This window comes from Herpailurus yagouaroundi, unplaced genomic scaffold (genome assembly GCF_014898765.1).
Source record: "Herpailurus yagouaroundi ecotype Mexico unplaced genomic scaffold, PumYag 163, whole genome shotgun sequence".
Lineage (NCBI taxonomy): Eukaryota > Metazoa > Chordata > Mammalia > Carnivora > Felidae > Herpailurus > Herpailurus yagouaroundi.
The window spans coordinates 47601820-47620811 of record NW_024412404.1 but is presented as its reverse complement, the minus strand read 5'-3'; the positions used below and the strand labels follow the sequence as shown (position 1 = coordinate 47620811).

The 18992-nt window shown below is 46.7% G+C and overlaps 1 protein-coding gene and 1 long non-coding RNA gene across 6 annotated transcripts in view; both read left to right on the top strand.

The window, feature by feature from the left end:
• XPNPEP1 (X-prolyl aminopeptidase 1) overlaps nucleotides 1-12010 on the top strand; it is a 58960-nt gene extending 46950 nt beyond the window's left edge. For all 5 annotated transcript variants that reach the window (XM_040486381.1, XM_040486384.1, XM_040486382.1 and 2 more), the window contains 7 exons: nucleotides 307-378; nucleotides 2841-2901; nucleotides 4389-4458; nucleotides 5344-5517; nucleotides 6435-6511; nucleotides 7700-7798; nucleotides 11457-12010. In XM_040486381.1, the coding sequence (XP_040342315.1) occupies nucleotides 307-378; nucleotides 2841-2901; nucleotides 4389-4458; nucleotides 5344-5517; nucleotides 6435-6511; nucleotides 7700-7798; nucleotides 11457-11585 (682 nt within the window). In that variant the 3' untranslated portion in view covers nucleotides 11586-12010. The remainder of the gene's footprint in view (nucleotides 1-306; nucleotides 379-2840; nucleotides 2902-4388; nucleotides 4459-5343; nucleotides 5518-6434; nucleotides 6512-7699; nucleotides 7799-11456) is intronic.
• Nucleotides 12011-15344: 3334 nt separating this feature from the next.
• LOC121037210 (uncharacterized) overlaps nucleotides 15345-18992 on the top strand; it is a 60559-nt gene continuing 56911 nt past the window's right edge. Inside the window, exon 1 of the long non-coding RNA XR_005793652.1 lies at nucleotides 15345-15897. This is a non-coding gene — a long non-coding RNA (uncharacterized LOC121037210). The remainder of the gene's footprint in view (nucleotides 15898-18992) is intronic.

Genomic DNA, 18992 nt, shown 5'->3' with positions numbered 1-18992 from the left:
ACAATTATTTCATGAACATCTTTTTTGTTCCAAGCACATATGGAGCTAGATATAAAGAGATATGTTGTTCTTCCTTCTCTTGATCTCTTTATCCAGTTGGGGAGATAGGTCGACTGGGTCTTTGACTAGTTCTAGAAGATTAAATTATTTGGAATAATTAATTTAGTTGGTAACTTTTAATTTTGATATAATTTCAGACTTAACCTAAGTTGTAAGAATAGTATAAGGAACTCTTATTTGTCCCCCTCCCAGATTCAGGAAGTGTTTACATTTGTGGACTAATTAATTTTTAATTAACTTTCTTAGGCCAGTCCCTGAGACGAATAGGACCTTGTCGCTAGATGAGGTGTACCTGATTGACTCGGGAGCTCAATACAAGTAAGTGAACTAGGGCTGCCGTAGAACTTGACGATGTTGGCTCAAAGCAGTTGAATAGGGGGCAAGCCAGGCTCCAGCCGAGAGCACTCAGCTGAGACTCTCACTCTGCACCTGCCGCTAATGGACTCATTCCCATGTCTTGTCCTTTTTTTCCACCCGTGGTTGAAAGAGCCCAGTGGTGACTCTTCCCACAAAAGACTGTTTGATAGGAATGTTTAGTTCTTGGCCGAGTGTTGTTAAATACTAAATAAATAACTGAAAGCAAGCTTTCAAAACCACTGGAAAGGCTTCTGCTCTAGCTCATAAACCACCTGCTAGCTCTCTGGACTTGTAGTGGCCTCAGGGCCTTGGGAGGTAAGGGATTAATTTTGAATGAATGAATGAGAAACTAGGTTGCCCCCAAATTTCTGAATTTTCGTCTTTATATCTTGCTCCTTTTCACACTTATCCTCTAGAAAGTTTCTCAGAGGAGAGCCCAAGAGTTGGTTGGGTCTCAATGTGGAAGCCATGAGAGGGAGCTGGAACAGGTGTTGTCTGCATGAAGAGGGCACGAGCAAGGCCTTTTAATGCTCCATTCCCACTGCAGTTGGGACCATGGCTGAGGGGGAGCCTGATCTTTAAGTGAGCTTCGCCCCGTGCATGGAAACCACAGCCTAGCCTTGGGACACATGGGTTGGTATTCATGGTAACAGCCTAGAACTGAGGGTGTTGAGATTATTTGGCTACTGGTGTAAATTTTGGTTCGCTTCTAAATTTTAGCAGGATTCTAGAAGTTATCCTTTCTGTGTCACAGGTATGGATTAGTGTGTTCTAAGAGATACCTTTGGGTATTTTTTATAAAAAATTTTTTTTTCAACGTTTATTTATTTTTGGGACAGAGAGAGACAGAGCATGAATGGGGGAGGGGCAGAGAGAGAGGGAGACACAGAATCGGAAACAGGCTCCAGGCTCTGAGCCATCAGCCCAGAGCCCGACGCGGGGCTCGAACTCACGGACCGCAAGATCGTGACCTGGCTGAAGTCGGACGCTTAACCGACTGCGCCACCCAGGCGCCCCATACCTTTGGGTATTTTTAGAGTTCAGTCCTTTGTTGTCCTGATGGGAGGAATTGGAGGTTGGCTCTCTCTCTCTTTTCTTTTTCATGTTTATTTTTGAGAAAGAGAGAGAGGAGCATAAATGGGGGAGGGGCCGAGACAAAGGGGGGATGGAGGATCCTAGACAGGCTCTGTGCTGACAGCAGAGAGCCAGATGCGGGGCTCGAACTCACAAACTGTGAGCCAAAGTCGGACGTTTAACTGACTGAGCCACCCAGGCGCCCCGGCCCCCTTTTGATAGAAGCAGGCTCCTGTTTACTTTGTCCTCTTCCCCCTCGTTTATGACCCCAGTGACAGCGTCTCCCATGAAACAGTCCTCGCATTGTGCGTGTTAGGGCCTGACGAGTTTAACTCTCAGTACATGAGGCCATCCTTGCATTCCTACTTTGTCTCATTTAGTTTTTTTAAGCGACTTTATTGAGATATACTTCACATACCATACAGTTTACTCACATTAAGTATACAATCAATGGTTTTTAGTATATTCACAGAATTGTGCAACCATCACCACAAGCAATTTTGAAACATTTTCATCACCCTTAGAAAGAAACCCCATTCCCATTAGCAGTCACTTCCCATTTTCTCCTACCTAGGAAACCATTACTATACTTTCTCTCTACGGGTTTGCCTATTTTGGGCATTTCCTATAAACGGAATTATATATAATGCATGGCTTTCTCTGTCTGGCTTCTGTCTTCAAGGTTCATTCGTGACCTAGTGTGTGTCAGTACTTTATTCCTTGTAATTACTAAGTAATATTCATTGTATAGATACCACATTTTGTTTATCCGTTGATAGCCATTCAAGTTGTTTCTACCTTTTGGGTTTTATGAATAATGCTACTGTGAACGTTTGTATACAGGTTTTTCTTAGTTTATTTTAATTTATTTTTTAATTTACATCCAAGTTAGTGAGCATATAGTGCTGTAAGGATTTCAGGTGTAGATTCCAGTGATTCATCCCCTACGTGTAACACCCAGTGCTCATCTTAACAAGTGTCCTCCCTAATGCCCCTTACCCATTTAGCCCATCCCCCCACCCACAACCCCTCCTCCAGCAACCTTCAGTTTGTTCTCTGTATTTAAGAGTCTCTTATGTTTTGTCCCCCTCCTTGTGATTTTTGCTTCCCTTCCCTTATGTTCATCTGTATACAGGTTTTTAGATTTTCACTTCTCTTGGGCATTTACCTGGGAGTGGAATTGCTGGGTCATGTGGTAACTCCATATTTATAACCTTTTAAGGAGCTGAAGATTACTTTCCAAAGTGGCTGCACTATTTTACGTGGCCACCAGCAGTGGCCTCACCTACCTCATATTTGAGCAAAAGCTTATTTGGAGTGAAAATTAATTTGTCCTTTCTTCTGGAAAGGGATGGAACCACAGATGTGACACGGACCATGCATTTTGGGACCCCTACAGCCTATGAGAAGGTAAGGTGGAGCAGAAAACTTGAGAGGGCCTCTCTGCTTTCGTAAGAGCATTGCTTTTATGAAAAGGAATTGTGTAACTAAGTAAAATTTGTATGTGGGATAGTAAAATAGCTCATTACTGTGGAGTCAGGCTTATCTGCTTTATGATGTCCATTTAATTAAATACTGGAGACATTTTAAAAGCATTCTGTCTGCTAAGGTCAAGGAACTCAGATTCAAGTTTAACAGCGTCAGTAGTATTCTCTTGAGTCAGGAAATCTCTAGGGATGGGAATGGGGTAGTGAAATGTACGTTTTTTACAAACAGCATCTAGATTTGGTTCTGAAAGCCACCCCCTTCTTTTTTCAAGTTCAGCATTTCCATGTATAGGCTTAGCCGTAGGAACCCTCTGAAATGATATACACTGCTCAGTTTTTGGTCTGTCTGGCCTGGAAAGGAGGAGATAGCACTGAGGTAGAGAGATGTGCACCAGGAGTCTAGAGTCTGGACTTGAGGTCTTCTCTACTGTTTACTGGCTCTGTGACCGTGAGTAAAGCACACAGACACAACCATAGAAATGGGGATAAGAGTACCTGCCTCCAGGGCTGGTTGTAAAGGTTCCATGAACCTTGCAAGTTCCCGGATCAGTCACTACCTAGTGAGTGTTGGTTGATTCTCAGTGAATCTGTTTTTCTGGGAACTTCTGCAGGAAGTTTATCCAAGGAAGAGAGTTTTAGGCAGTGCAGCAGAGCAAGCTTCATACTTCAGGTCCCGTGCCTCATCTGTTTGTAGGCATGAGCCCCTCAGAGGAGTTTGACCTTGTGTCCATATACCTTTGGTGTGACTCTTTTTGTTCTGGAGAAAGAATTCCAGACCAGACTGAAGAGTATGGGTTTAGTCCTAACTCTGCACCTTACCAGCAAACCCCTAACCTTCCAAGCAGCACTTTCTTCTTCAGGCAGTTAGGGATAACCCCCGAGTATAACATTGGTCAGGGCACAGAGGCCGAAGCAGGACTGCCTGGCTTCAAGGCCAGATGCTGCTGCTTATGAAGTGAGCCACCCAGCATGCTGGTTAATCTCTCTGTCAAGTGAGGATGACCACAGCATCTCCATCATGAAGTGTGGGATTAAATGATCAGTGTTTACTACCATGCCTGGCACAGAGGAGTCGCTCGGGCAATGTTAGCTGGCTTCACCAGTACTTTCTCCTACTTTCCCAGGCTTTCTCGTGCTCAGAGTATATTGGGATGTTCATTACCAGGGAAGGATCTGTGGGATCGTGTCTCTGACAGTTCTCTTTTACTCAATTTAATTTCAAGATTTTCTGGAAAATTGGTCCTATGACCAAGCTTTTTTTCCACCAGATTTCTTTTTCTTTTCACTCTGATTTTCTCTGTGGTATTGCTAAAAGCCTTCAGAAGCAAGGTTTTCTGAACTGCTGGAAAACTACAGGACTAACACCTCTGTCCCGGTTCTGCAACACGCCCCCTGGGTTTTCTTTGGCAGGAATGCTTCACATATGTCCTCAAGGGCCACATAGCTGTGAGCGCAGCCGTTTTTCCAACTGGAACCAAAGGTAGGTGGTTCCTTCTGTCATGTGACAGGCTGGTTCTTGTTCAGACACCAAACGTGTCTAAATGTGAGTGGAAGAACATGTCCTTTCTTGTCGTGTCAGCCCCAGTCCCTTCAGGCCCGTCCAGGGCAGGTGGGTGTGCCACAGGAAGTGAGTCTCCTGGACCCGCTGACTGAGCTCAGAGGGCCTCCCAGGGAGCAGGCTGAGGTTTGGGCTTGATGTCGGCTGTATACCTCTCTCCTGACCACTTCAGGTGTCGGATGACACATAAAGGTGGCTCCCAGGAGAGTGCAGCCGGGCGTGAAGGCCTCAGGGCCCGAGCGGAAGTTGGTGCAGCCTCCTTCTGCCCTGCAGTGCTGGGCCAGGGCCTCCTGGTTGGGATCCTTGTCGGGATTTATTTTACTGGGAACCTGACTTCAGATATATGCCAGTTTGCTTGAGGACCGATGGATGGGGCACTGGACAGGGAGTTGACAACACCTGGACCTTGAATCTTAGATGGAGCCTGCACTCATCTCCCTGGGCATCCCTTTTATTGCAGTCTGGTTTTAATCCTGAAACCTCCGGGTCCCAGAACTGGGAAGGGAATGTCCCTATCGCCAACACCCTCAGCTGCTGCCAGCGGCCGTCCCCTTGCTGGCTTTGTGGACAAACAATCCTCTGGCTTCAGACTGAGCTCTGATTGTCTGGGGAGCGGCCGTCCTCGGGAGCTCTGATTGTTAGCTCTTCCTTGTGCCAGGTTGAAATCAGAACCCTCCAGTAACTTTTACACGCTGGTTTCTGTTTCACCTTCTGGAGCCAAACATAATAAATCTAATCTCTAAAGTGCTTTGCAAATTGAAAAAGTACTGGACAAATAGCATCAAGTGGTTCTTATGTGTCTTTCAGGACACCTTCTTGACTCATTTGCCCGCTCAGCTTTATGGGATTCTGGCCTGGATTACTTGCACGGAACGGGACACGGTGTTGGGTCTTTCCTGAATGTTCATGAGGGTCCTTGTGGCATCAGTTATAAAACGTTCTCTGATGAGCCGTTGGAAGCAGGCATGATCGTCACCGACGGTATGTGTCCCTCTCACCCAGTGCATGCATGGATCTCTGAGCCTGTTTGAACACTCTCTGTTGTTTCTTATACTTAATTATTTTAAAGTAAATTAGACATACTTTCCCCCTCTTGTCTCCTTGAATTAAGAAGAACTTTTTATGATTATAAAAGTGACACGTGTTCATTTTAGAAAAAGTGAGATGGGGAGCACCTGGGTGGCTCAGTCGGTTAAGCATCTGACTTCAGCTCAGGTCATGATCTCGCGGTTCGTGAGTTCGAGCCCCGTGTCAGGCTCTGTGCTGACAGCTCGGAGCCTGGAGCCTGCTTTGGATTCTGTGTTTCCTTCTCTCTCTGCCCCTCCCCTGCTCACACACTCACTCTCTCTCTCTCTCTCTCAAAAATAAATAAACGTTAAAAAAAAAATTAGAAAAAGTGAGACAGTGGAACAGCATATGGAAGAAAATGAAAATCATTTGTAATCCAGACATCCATAGGAAATGCTACTTAATATTTTGATGTATTAGCTTTTGGTCTTTCATATGTGTATATATCTTTTTTCTAATCATTCAGATTATACTGGACATAGTGTTTGTATTCTGCTTTCTTAATGTACTTCCTTTTCCCACGTCATTAACAGATCTCTGTGAATATATTGTAATGTGTGCATCATTATGGCTTATGAATATGCGCTGTGATCTCTGTGGTGGATCCTGTTATTGTACTCAGGGACTTCAGAACCTTCTTTTCTGTTCCTCGAAGACCTATTGAAAGTGGCCATGTGGGAGAAGGATGCATCTCTGGGCTCTTGGGCCTGGATTGAGGGGACTGTTCACCTGTTTCCTCTCCCCCTCCCGGGTGGGGCTGTCATCCCAGGAGTGGTCATGTGCACGTTCATCATGGGCTGCTTCTCATTTCTGGGTTTGGTGTCTTTTAGAGCCAGGGTATTATGAAGATGGGGCTTTTGGAATTCGCATTGAAAATGTTGTCCTGGTGGTCCCTGTGAAGACCAAGGTAGGTAGTTATGTATTTATTTATTGTAAAATTTTCATTCTTTCCTAATGAGGGAAGATAAAGATGTTTGTTTTTGGAGCCAAGAGTGTGCCATTTTGGAGCTGAAATGGAGCTTCCTTCCCATAGTGGAGAGTTTCCTAGAAATCACTCTCCTCTGCAAAGCCAAAAAGAAAATTCTTCATGAACTGGGACCCAGAACTGGAATGCATGGAGCCCCAGGCAGGCCCCTGCTGGATGTGATTTGGGTCTGAGTTTGCTAGAGGCAGCTTCTTGTCATGATGCTTCCTCTACAGGGGCAGGGGGTGGGGGAGGTGCTTATTTAAAGGCCCCTCCCAGACCCCAGACCCAGAGCTGGGGCCGGGAAACTATATTTTCAACAAATTCCCTAGATGATTTTTATTGGGTAAACCTGAGGAGCCATGAGTTATACTGTGGGTCAGGCCCCACAGGCTGGCGAGAAGATAGGTCCGGTGCCCTGCAGAGGACAGGGGCTCCTCCTTCTCCCCATCACTGTTACAAGAGGATGCAGGGCGTCAGGTGCTAGGCTTTACTTAGAAGACCTGCTTACTCCTCTTCTGTGAGTGACTGGAAATCAAACAGTTGGAGAGAAGTGGCTTCTTAAGCCTGCAGGGATCTGCATGTTGAAGTCACTGTCTGTGAGAGTGACCTCTCTTCTCACTCCCAGAGGCCTTGCCAGGAACAGAGACCCAGCATGCCCTCAGGTGCCGTGGCCATTCCATACTATGTAGGATGGACAAACCTGTTATGTGTCACCTGATGAGACTAGCAGGTCAGGACAGGCCATGCGGTTAACTGTTAAACAAAAGTGGTGTCGGGCACTTATACGCCGTAGAGTCTTGAGAACCAAAACCAGTGATGCCCCTCATCCAGACACTGCCATGTTGTTTCCTTACTTCTTTTCCATCACTGTGGACATTAGCCTGTGGACCTGCTGCTGAGAGCCCCTCGGCTTCTGATGGCTGCTGTTTGCACAGCGGAGCAGCTTTTGGACAGTCGCGTCAGCTGGGTTCATCGTGCCTCCTGGGCCGATTGAAAATGCTCTGACCCCTTCTTGGTTCCCAGTCACACCTGGCCCTGAGGGGTGGTCCTGGCTGGTGGGAAGGACCTCATGGTGGTTCATTGTGAGAGGGAGAAGTAAAAGCTTCTGTTTTCTTCTTTTTCCAACAGTACAACTTCAATAACCGGGGAAGCCTGACCTTTGAACCTTTAACTTTGGTTCCGATACAGACCAAAATGATAGATGTGGATTCTCTTACAGACAAAGAGGTAATGAGGGTGGCTTGGAGGTGACAGAGTGGAAGTGGGGGTGGGGAGCTACCTTATGCTCTCTAGTCTGTTGTCACTTTTTAATTTAGAGGTCTGTGCCACCTGAGTCTGAAGATTCTAGGTCTCCTGTGGTCTGTAGGTGCTTTTCCTGTATTTGTTGGCTCTCCAGGTAGGGGTCCTCCCTGCACTATTGTGGGGCTGTAAGGTTTCGTGAGCGGGAATAATTTGCCATTGCTTTCCATGAGGGCAGGAGCCATATCTGCGCTGAGGCGTGTTTAGCAAACCGTGGGCCATGTGTCTCCCCTATGAGAAGCCAGATGGGTGGAAGGGCCTGTTGGCCATTATGCATACCAGATTGTTTTCTAATGTTGAATGAAACATTAAGGGCATGAAAAGCAAAATCTATTATCATATGCCCAGTTCCCACACAGAAAGGAGAGAGGTGGTAGCTACTATTCCGGTCACTCTGGGCTGTGAAACTCTTCACAAAGCTAGGAGCACAATAGTGCTCACCTATCAAGCTCAGAAGGAAACAGGTCTTGAAACCCCTTCAAGTCTGCTGGTGGGTCCCCAGGCCCACACAGCCAGGTGAGGTGACAGGCACCAGGACCTGGAGTAAGCCTTGAGGGATCAGGCCAGGTGATCAACATCAGAGCAGAGAGGGGTCAGAGACAGGGCAGGAATGGTCAACACTGGACAGACAAAACTGCTCCCAAGCCAGGAAGACAGAAGTCAGAAGGACACAAGTTCCAGAGCAGGGTAGGTGGTCAGAAGTCCCTGCAAAGGCAGATGACTGATGGGAGCCAAAGTCAGGACAAGTGTGGTAGGTTCTATAGGAATATGTTTTTATCACTCAAAGCAGCCACTGACCCCACTCCAGGGACCTTGAAGTGCCACTTTAGGCATCCTCAGTGGCGTACACCTAGGCCTCATGCTCGGCCCTGGAGAAAAGTGCCTCAGGCTTGAGGAGGCCCCTTCTATTGGACTGTGGGATGGAATTCTTGCAGCTAGAAGCCTCTTCTGCCTCATCCAGCTCACAGATGGGTGACAGAAAATGTCACCTACCTCCTGCTTAGTGTGGACATCTGTGCTTAACTGTCAGTGCCCTTGACCCGCCAGACATTCCCACTCGCAGCACCTAAACGAGTCCTACTGATGTGGTTGTAGAGGGTGCTGGACACGACACAGCCTGTTAGCAGCAATGTCAGCTGTGTCTGTGGCGGGAAGAGTCCCTCCGGCATTGCAGGGGTCTTTTCCAGCCTCTGCAGGGGATGGCTAATGTGAAAGGGGACAAGAACACTAGGTGGGCATGGAAGCCACCCTGCTTAAATCCTTTGTGACCACAGGAGCCACTGTCTCTTACCGTGGCCTTGGGTACCGCTTCCAGGGTCTTAGCGAGGGACTGTTCAGTAATAAGTCACTTTACTCTCTTGGAAGACCAAGGCCGTGGCTTCCTACCCTGTACCCAGGGTTTGCAATCCTTGCCGTCTAGATAAAATGAACTAATCAGGAGGCATTTCTCCCAATGACATTCTGCTTTATCCAGGGAAATAGTGCATGAAGAAGGTTGAGTGAGACCATTCTTCTTTGAGGGAGAAAGAGTTTTGTTAACCTCACAGTCCACCCCATGACATTGGACGTAGACCAGTGGGTTTTTTTTTTTTTTTTAATGTTTATTTATTTATTAGAGTGCATGCGCGTGTGCACATGAGCGGGGCAGGGGCAGAAAGAGAGGGAGAGAGAGAATGCCAAGCAGGCTCCATGCTGTCAGCTCAGAGCCTGATCTGGTGCTTGATCTCACAAACCGTGAGATCCTGACCTGAGCCGAAATCAAGAGTCGGACATATAACCGACTGAGCCACTCAGGCGCCCCCAGTGGCTCTGTCTTAATCTGTGGTTCATTACCATACCTTGCATAGCCAATTCACTGAACTGTTCCTTCTGTCAATTTTTATAGGACAGATAATATCTTCTTATCCTTAGATCATAAGCAAGTTTCTGCAGATAACAGTAGATGTACTTAACATACCAGGAAGAGTACATTTATTATCTCTTTTGGCCAGAGAACGTCTTTCCGTATATCACTTAATGAATCTGGGGCTTCATTGTGTCTGAAGGCACAGTAGTACCCCACAACCAGATGTTGTCCATTTGGCTCTTAAAATACTTGGTCACGCCCTTTCCCGTCTCCCAAACAGACTGTCAACAATTACTTTAGGGGCTTTTTGGGTTCGGTCTTGCATTCCCATCACTTGTCACCAGATGGCAGCTGAGGACTTTGCTCGTGAATGGGGCAGCGGCAGGTTTTCAGGGCCTTAGGGAAGTTGGTCAGGCCTCATGGAGGCTGTGTGTACAAACTGAAAGGGTTGTGGGAGTTTCCCCCTGGCCCCGGGGTTGGCCGCTTTGGACTGCGGGCTGTCTTGTAGCCCTGCCCGGCCTCACTGCTGACCCATAGCAGTTGGCTGGCTGTTGACACCCTCCCCCGCTCCCCAGCTCCAGCAGGAGCTAGTAGGTTCTTATCGGTGGGGAGTGGAGCCCTGGCGGGGTCAAAGCCAGGTGGCAGTACCACTGCATCTGTGTGCCCATCTCGACCCTGAGCTGGTGTTTGGTACCTGGTGCAGACTGTAGTCCCTGAGGCCTGTGCTTCTGTAACACCACTGCCTCCCCAGGTGGTGTTTGGCTCGTTACAACTGCATGGTGGTGGTAGTAGTCTCTCCAGCCTTGCTGCGGCTGAGCGTCTGGTCAGACCCACTTCCTGGACAGTGGAGAGAATGGGTGGCTGTCCTCTGGGTAGAACTTGCTTCCCTCCAGCCTTTGCACCGCCCTGCCCCAGAGGGGAGAGTTCACCCTTGTGTGGCTGCAGAACTTTGGCCCTCAGGTCTTGTGGATCAGACCTCCTTCCTCCTTACGTCTTTTAAAAAATCTCCTGAGGCGGTGGCCACATTCAGTTGAGTGTTGGAAAGTTGAGCTCCCCACCCCACCCTGTGGCACCACAGTCCTTGGCCACCCAAGGTTTTGGGTTCATCTAGACAGCCATGCTCACAAGACCCACGTGGGCTCAGCTGATTCTAGTTTATTCAGCTTTGTCAGCGGACTTAGGACAGGAAAGCCCGTGTGTTGGTGGGACACCTTCACGTGTGTCTCTTAGCAGGAATCTTAGCAGCCGTCTAGGGTAGGCACCCTTCCCCTCCGCTGCCACCCAGAGATGGCCCAGGTGTGCGGGAATGAGGCCACATGGGTGAGTGAAGGACCCACCAGACCCCCCTGCCCATCCCTCTTATGATGTCCTGCGCGTATGGCTTCCAGGGGTCCTGTTGAGAGGATACCTGGTTACAGGTTACTCTGCACTCAGGGAAGCCAAGGCCGTGACTTGCTCTCAGGTGTTTACTGCTCCTTCAGTCATTGTCCACATTCTGTAGTAAACTGTTCTAGGAGCATTTTACCATAAGCGATGTGGCCTTGTCCTGTCGATTTCCAGGGAAATAGAGCACAAAGAAGTCACTTGTCCCTGAACGGGGTGGGGGGGGGGGGGAGTTTTGTGCATCTCTGCTCTCAACTTGTGATCTCCACACTTGGGCCACGCCTCTCCGTTTGCCCCTTTAGCCTCTGGGAGAGGAGTGATGGTGAATACCACATTTTTCTTTCTCCCCTCTTGCAGTGCGACTGGCTCAACAACTACCACCTGACCTGCAGGGATGTGATCGGGAAGGAATTGCAGAAACAGGGCCGCCAGGAAGCCCTCGAGTGGCTCATCAGAGAGACGCAACCCATCTCCAAACAGCGTTAATGCCTCCCTGGTTTTTGTTTTTGTAAAATGCTCTGAGGAAGGGAAGAAACCTGGCGGATCCCTGCCATCTGTCCCCTTCCCTCTCCTTCCTTAGTTCCCCTTTTTACTTTGAGATTCTAAGAAGAACTGAAAATCTTCTGATCCTCTTTGATATTTTCTTGCAAACACTCAATCTTTTATGATTTTTTAAATTGTTGAGAACGAGCTGAGAATAAAATTGCTGCACCAGAAGGAGGATCCCTACAAAGCCAAACGCCGATGTGGGGAGATGCCCTGATCAGCTGCAGTGAGTTGTCTGGCCAGTGATGGTGAAGCACTGAGCGCTTGCTCTGGGGTGGCCAAGTTTCAGGTGCTAGTACATTATTCATGATCACCTTGATTCATGAGACTGTATTTATGATCAGTGAATAAAATGTCAAAATGTGCTTTGTCTCGGCTGGCTCTTTTCTCACAGCACTGTCCACCCTGCGTGTTAGGTGAGCTCATCTCCAGGGCTGGTGGCCTTTGGGGCAGGCGTTTTCCAGATAGACGGTCCCCTTTGAGGAGTGATCCCTGGCCTCCGCACATATTGTCTGACTTAATTGTAAGCCTCTCTTGCTTTTCTCTAGGAAATCCAGTGTTTTGGTGAGTATACTGTCGAAAGTGAGTCTTCCATGGTCTACCCTGTAGCATACGTTGTGTGGTGTCTCCCCCATAGCGCCTCAGTCCTCATGTCTCGTCACTTGTTCACAGTGTTCTGTGGCAAGTGCCTGCAACTCCCCGTCCTTGGGCTTTCTCTCTCTCTCTTTTTTCAAAAAAATTTTTATTTATTTTTGAGAGAGAGAGAGAGAGACAGAGTGCAAGCAGAGGAGGGACAGAGAGAGAGGGAAACACAGCATCTGAAGCAGGCTCCAGGCTCCGAGCTGTCAGCACAGAGCCCCACACAGGGCTCGAACCCACGAACCGTGAAATCACGACCTGAGCTGAAGTCTGATGCTCAACCGACGGAGCCACCCTGGTGCCCCAGTTGGGCTTTCTCCTGCGTGGGGCAAGCTTCCCAAAGTCTGCAGAGCTAATGCCCCCAGGGCCTCAGACCATCGTGGTTGGGCATGGGAGGACAGACCTCTTCAACCCTTGGCTGGGATGTCTGGGGTGTCGTCTATACTGTTATGGGGTTGCTCAGCGGGATGAAGCCCCACTTCCCACCATGGTAACTTGTTCTAGGACCCTTTATTTTCTTCCTTTCCTTTGGTTTGACTTTCCCTTTCTCCCACCAGCATTTCCTGGGGCCATCCCCCAATAAACCATTGACATGCATGCCCTTGTCTTAGGGCCTGCTGTTTGAAGGAACAACCTAAGACATAGGCTGGAGATACAGCTACTAATCTGCTCTATATTTCCTCCAACTTCTTTCTTTGTGCTCAGTACTCAGTAACATGTAGGATGAATATATGTGTATATAAGAATATGTATCCAGAAACTAACATAGCTGTGTGTCAATTATACTTCATTTAAAAACAAGTGGAAAAAAAGAGATAACCGTTTCCAGTCTGAATTTAACACTGAACATTAGAAATGGAAACCTTTTGAATTGACAGTGTTGTGTACATACAACCTAAATGTAGTTTTTAATCTGTTAGAAAATTGAAGTTGTGTTTGTTTTGATGGATTAATTAGTAACTTCCAAAAGTACGTCTTCCTCTTCTCTACTATCAAGATGAAATTATCAATTCGAAACTCGAATTTAAGTTCTCTGAAACTGAGGGAAGTTTTTTAATATGTGAATATTTTCTGCTTATGAATTTATGATTTTAATATCTGAGAAATGTTATAATTAACCTCCTTAATCATAAAAAAGAAAATGTATATGCACGCATATGCACACATACACACATCATGCACAAACATTGGGTCATTCTATACCTATTATACAATTTGCTTTTTTAACTTGGGAGTATATCCAAATTGTTTTTCTATATTAGTGCACATACATCTGATTAGTTTTGATTATGTCATTGTATGGCTGGTTATTTTTAAAACTAGTTTCATTAAATCTTAAACCATATCTTGGATTTGGATGGCTTTGAAAGATGAATAAATATAAGCACATTTTGGACATTTCACCAAAGCGTGGTCGGCAATGTCTGTTACTTTCTCCAGCTGGGGAAACAGAAAATGAAATGACGGGGTGCCTGGGTGGCGCAGTCGGTTAAGCATCCGACTTCAGCCAGGTCACGATCTTGCGGTCCGTGAGTTCGAGCCCCGCGTCAGGCTCTGGGCTGATGGCTCGGAGCCTGGAGCCTGTTTCCGATTCTGTGTCTCCCTCTCTCTCTGCCCCTCCCCCGTTCATGCTCTGTCTCTCTCTGTCCCAAAAATTAAAAAAAAAAAAAAAAAAAAAGTTGAAAAAAAAAGAAAATGAAATGAGCTAATCTATTTTTACCATTCAGAACCAGGGTGCCAGCCTAGGAAGTTTCACTGATAGGATGGGCCGAAATTGACAGAATGTCTGAAAACACTTGCCAACATTTCCAGTGTCCCTCCTCCCGTCTTTTCTCTCGAGGACCATTGATTCCAACGTGCTATGTGGGAAAAAGCAAGATACACGGCTAGTTCTCAGGTTGTATTTGTGATGTGGCTTCCCAGTAACAGGATGTATTTTGATCCACCAAAGATCAACTCTTAATTGTGTTTGTTTCACACATACAAACTCATATTTCTATGTCCCATAGGATTGGACTTGAAAGAAGATTCTCCTTAAACGATAGGATGTATTAATCATGTTTCTCCTCCATCATCCCTGTAAAAGTCAGAAGACCTCCCCTTTAGGACTCAGACTGTTGTCTCCTCCGAGATCCCGAAGGTTTCCCTCTCTCAGGAAGTGGGAGCTGTGAATTGCAGTTGAGTTGGAGTTTAAACAGACCGTAACTCAAGTGTGATGGCAACTCCACTGTTTGTTCATTGGGCTGTTAAGCCTGTCACTTCCCAAGGCAGCCTCAGAGCAAAGTTTGATTTAATTGGCTCAAGCCCAAGAAGCAAAGTTTCCTGGTGCCGGGTGCCTGGAGCGTCCTGCCTGGATCTTCATGTCTTGGCATTAAGTCCAAGAGACAAGATGAGGTGAGCTGATCCCAGAAATCTGGAGAACCAGAATAAAACTGCAGTGTGCAAGTGTTCAGAGGGAAGAGGAGCTAAAATGTGGATCAAAGGACTCTTTTTTTTTTTTACTTTCAAATACGTGATAAAAACAAAAAGTTTGGGTGTAAAAACAGGCAGCAGGCTAAATTTATGGAATAATTCCTGGGAAGCTGATTTTCTTTTTCTTGCTCAGTTTATGCCCTGGTGAAGTTTAATGTACAAGGAAGTGAGGATTCCAGGAAGGGAACAGATGTGGAGCCGACGCCATGGACACCCCAGGGGCTGGCTTCCCACTGATAAAATAAATCCATCCACGTCACTCGAACTGTGTGAGGGGCCTGTCCACCGCCCAGCCCTTAGCGCTTGTGCAACCTGAGGGCCGTCCTGGCATCCAGCTGCCTGACACTCACATCCTTCATTTCCCATCAGATAGGAGTGAGCAATTGTGCAAGGAGGCAAGGTTGTACCTGCGAGCCACGAAACACGTTTTGCCCTTGGTGTTTCCCCACAGGTGGGGGGTTTATTCTGCAAAGACCGGAAGACTCAGCAGGAAGCACGTTGTGACCCCTTCCATGCAACAGCTTCAGTGCTGTTGGCTCCTAGGGGAGAGGCAGGGGGGCAGTGGGAGGGCTGGGGGCGGGGCTTGGCAGTTAAAGCCCATACTGTGGTTGCTGGGTGTGGGAGTAGTTGGGAGTACAGAGTAAGGATTAAATACACAGGATCGGCATTTAAAAACAAAACTGCAGATTTTGGTAAGGTGGCAGTTATGGTATAGGTTTTGGATCTCCCCACATCACCCCATAAAAACAGAATTTGGCTGGGATAGCAAAACTAAAACTCCTGGATGAGATCCATGCCAGATCTAGGTGACAAGCCCCACAAACCCTGAGTACGAGCAGGTCGTCTGGTAGACCCAAGAACCCCCAAATGATGATCAGGAAGTTGAAATCGCAGTGAGCCAATTCGGGAGCGGCCGCTGGAACTGGGGGTGGTTTGCACACCCCAGTGGGTGAGTGGGAGGGATTTGTGGTGAGGCCTGCAGGGGCTGGAGCAGTCAATGTCCCAGGAACTTCTAGGACAAAGTCCCTCGCTGAGGAGAAACTGCTGGGGACAGGATCCCAAAGGAAGCGGTGCAGGTGCAGGAGACACAAAGGAAAGCAAAGGTCCAGTCAGAGGGAACAGAGCCAGGACTTTGAAGGAAGTAAGTGCTGTATTTTTTAACACTTCACAAAACCAACAGGAAAGGAGGCTCTTGAGCCCTGAATGAAGCTATCCTAGTTCAAGTCTCTTCCATAAGTTCAGAAAAATGCATTTCAACTAAAAATGGGCAATGGGGAAAAAAGATTAAAGAGTTCTTGCAAACTTGCAATTGAAAAAAATTTTTTAAATGTTTATTTACTTTTGAGAGAAGGAGAAAGAGAGCGCGAGCATGAGTAGGGGAGGGGCAGAGACAGGGAGACACAGAATCCAAAGCAGGCTCCAGGCTCTGAGCTGTCAGCATAGAGCCTGATGCGGGGCTCGAATCCACGGACCGTGAGATCATGACCTAAGCCAAAGTCGGAGGCTTAACCGACTGAGCCACCCAGATGCCCCAAGTATTCTTGCAAACTTAAAAAGAAAAATAATCTGCAGGATGACCTGCCTACAGTGATACCACTTTATCACGACATGCTCCTAAAACAGATGAAAACAAAAATGCTTCAAAACATATCTACACATTTAAAAATAACATGCAAGAACAACATGAGACACAATTAAAAAAGATGAGAAATTGAGAATTCAGGAAAGAAGTAGAAAAAACAATTGTTTAAATATGAAGGATCACAGGGGCCTGGTGGCTCAGTCAGTTAAGCATCTGATTCTTGATTTCAGTTCAGGTCATGAGCTTGTGGGTTGTGAGATCGAGCCCCTCTTTGGCCTCTGCACTGATAACGTTGAGCCTGCTTGAGATTCTCTCTCTCTCTCTCTCTCTCTCTGCCCCTCCCCTGCTCTCTTTCTCTCTCTCCCTCTCTCTCTCTCAGCGAATAAATAAGCATTTAAAAAAATGGAGACACCAGAAGGAACATGGCATGCATGAATAAATGCAACAATGTTTCAAGATCAATAAAAGGTGAGTAAAGGAAACAAAAAGCAAAAACAAACAAATAAAAAGGATTTAAAAGAAAGTGATAGTTATAAAAGACAGGAAAAATATAACATTTATGCAATAGGTTTCCCCAAAGAAGAAAAATTAAGCAAGAAAACTACAGTTCTAGAAAACATTCCCAAAAAACCTCAAAAAGTTTGAAAGTACACATGGAAGAGGAACACCCTAAAACTGAATAAACAGACCCAGGGTGACCAACAGGACATATTGTAATAGTTATTCTACTTTAAAGAAAAAGAATGAATCCTTTATATTCAAACAAATGATCCAGTAACTGAACAGTAGAAAAAAAATGTGATATTTCCATCCAGAATTGTTCCCAGTGACACTTGAGGTCAGAAGTAACATGGGGTTGTGGTCCCAAGACTGTTCATTGTAACTCAAGACTCACCTTTGTTTTATGTGTTTTTTTGTGTGTCAGATGCAAAGGAGGTAGGAGGTACCCACCTGCATCCTGTGCCCTGTGATGAGGAGGGGTCACAGGAGAAGTGTTAAAATGTGATTTTATTGGAAGACAGTGTGGAGGTTCCTCACGAAATTAAAAATAGATCTACCCTATGACCCAGCAATAGCACTGCTAGGAATTTACCCACAGGATACAGGAGTGCTGATGCACAGGGGCACTTGTACCCCAGTGTTTATAGCAGCACTTTCAACAATAGCCAAATTATGGAAAGAGCCTAAATGTCCATCAACTGATGAATGGATAAAGAAATTGTGGTTTATATACACAATGGAATACTACTTGGCAATGAGGAAGAATGAAATCTGGCCATTGGTAGCAACGTGGATGGAACTGGAGAGAAATAAGGCAGAGAAAGACAGGTATCATATGTTTTCACCCATGTGGATCTTGAGAAACTTAACAGAAGTCCATGGGGAAGGCAATGGGGGAAAAAGTTACAGAGAGGGAGGGAGGCAAACCATAAGAGACTCTTAAATACTGAGAACAAACTGAGGGTTGATGGGGGGTGAGGGAGAGGGGAAAAGGGGTGATGGGCATTGAGGAGGGCACCTGTTGGGATGAGCACTGGGTGTTATATGGAAACCAGTTTGACATAAATTATATTTAATATAAAAATGTGATTTTATTTTATGATTTTATTTTTTAAAGTTTATTTATTTATTTAGAGCAAGGGAGGGGGACAGAGAGAGGGGGAGAGAGAGAATCCCAAGCAGGCTCCACACTGTCAGCACAGAGCCCAGTCCAGGGCTCAAACTCACAAATCGTGACCTGAGCTGAAATCAAGAGTCTGGCACTTAACCGTCTGAGCCACCCAGGTGCCCCAAAATGTGATTTTATTTTTATTTATTTTTTTATTATTAAAAAAAATTTTTTTTGACATTTATTTATTTTTGAGACAGAGAGAGAGAGCATGAACAGGGGAGGGTCAGAGACAGAGGGAGACACAGAATCTGAAACAGGCTCCAGGCTCTGAGCTGTCAGCACAGAGCCCAACACGGGGCTCGAACTCACAGACCGCGAGATCATGACCTGAGCCGAAGTCGGACGCTTAACCGACTGAGCCACCCAGGTGCCCCAAAAATGTGATTTTAAAGAGGAGCTGAAACTCGTGTGTGTGTGTGTGTGTGTGCGCGCGCGCGCAACATGCCCCACTTTTTAAACATCCACAGCTGATTTCACATGAAAGAAAAAACAAAAACGTGCATGGGCCAAACAAACATGTGGGTCCTGAATTGAGTTCTTGGGCAGCAGTTGTGTCTTCTCATTGGATGCTCAGCTCCAAGACAGACCAGGTGACTGCTGCCGATCGAGGGGACGGCTGCACCCCGGGTTCTGCTCTGCCCATCCGCTCTGAGAGGCCATGCTGCAAAAGACACACAAGGTCCCATGGCTAAGAATCTCTTCCTAATTGTTAGTGTGAACATCTTTTTATTTTTATTGTTTTATCACCTTTTTGTAAAGAGGTAGACCAGACCATAGGAAGAAACTGAGGTCAGAGCGAAGGCCAGACGAGAGCCACACCAGTTCCTGGTCTCCTGGCTCTCGGGGCCAGGGCTCCTTCCACTGCGTCCCCAGTGCCTGCCCTGCCAGCAGGTACGGCTGCCGCTGGCTTCAGCCTCCCTGCCGGAGCCCCCTCCTGTCCTTCATCCTTCCAATTCTTGCCTTCTTCTGAATCTAGTTCAAG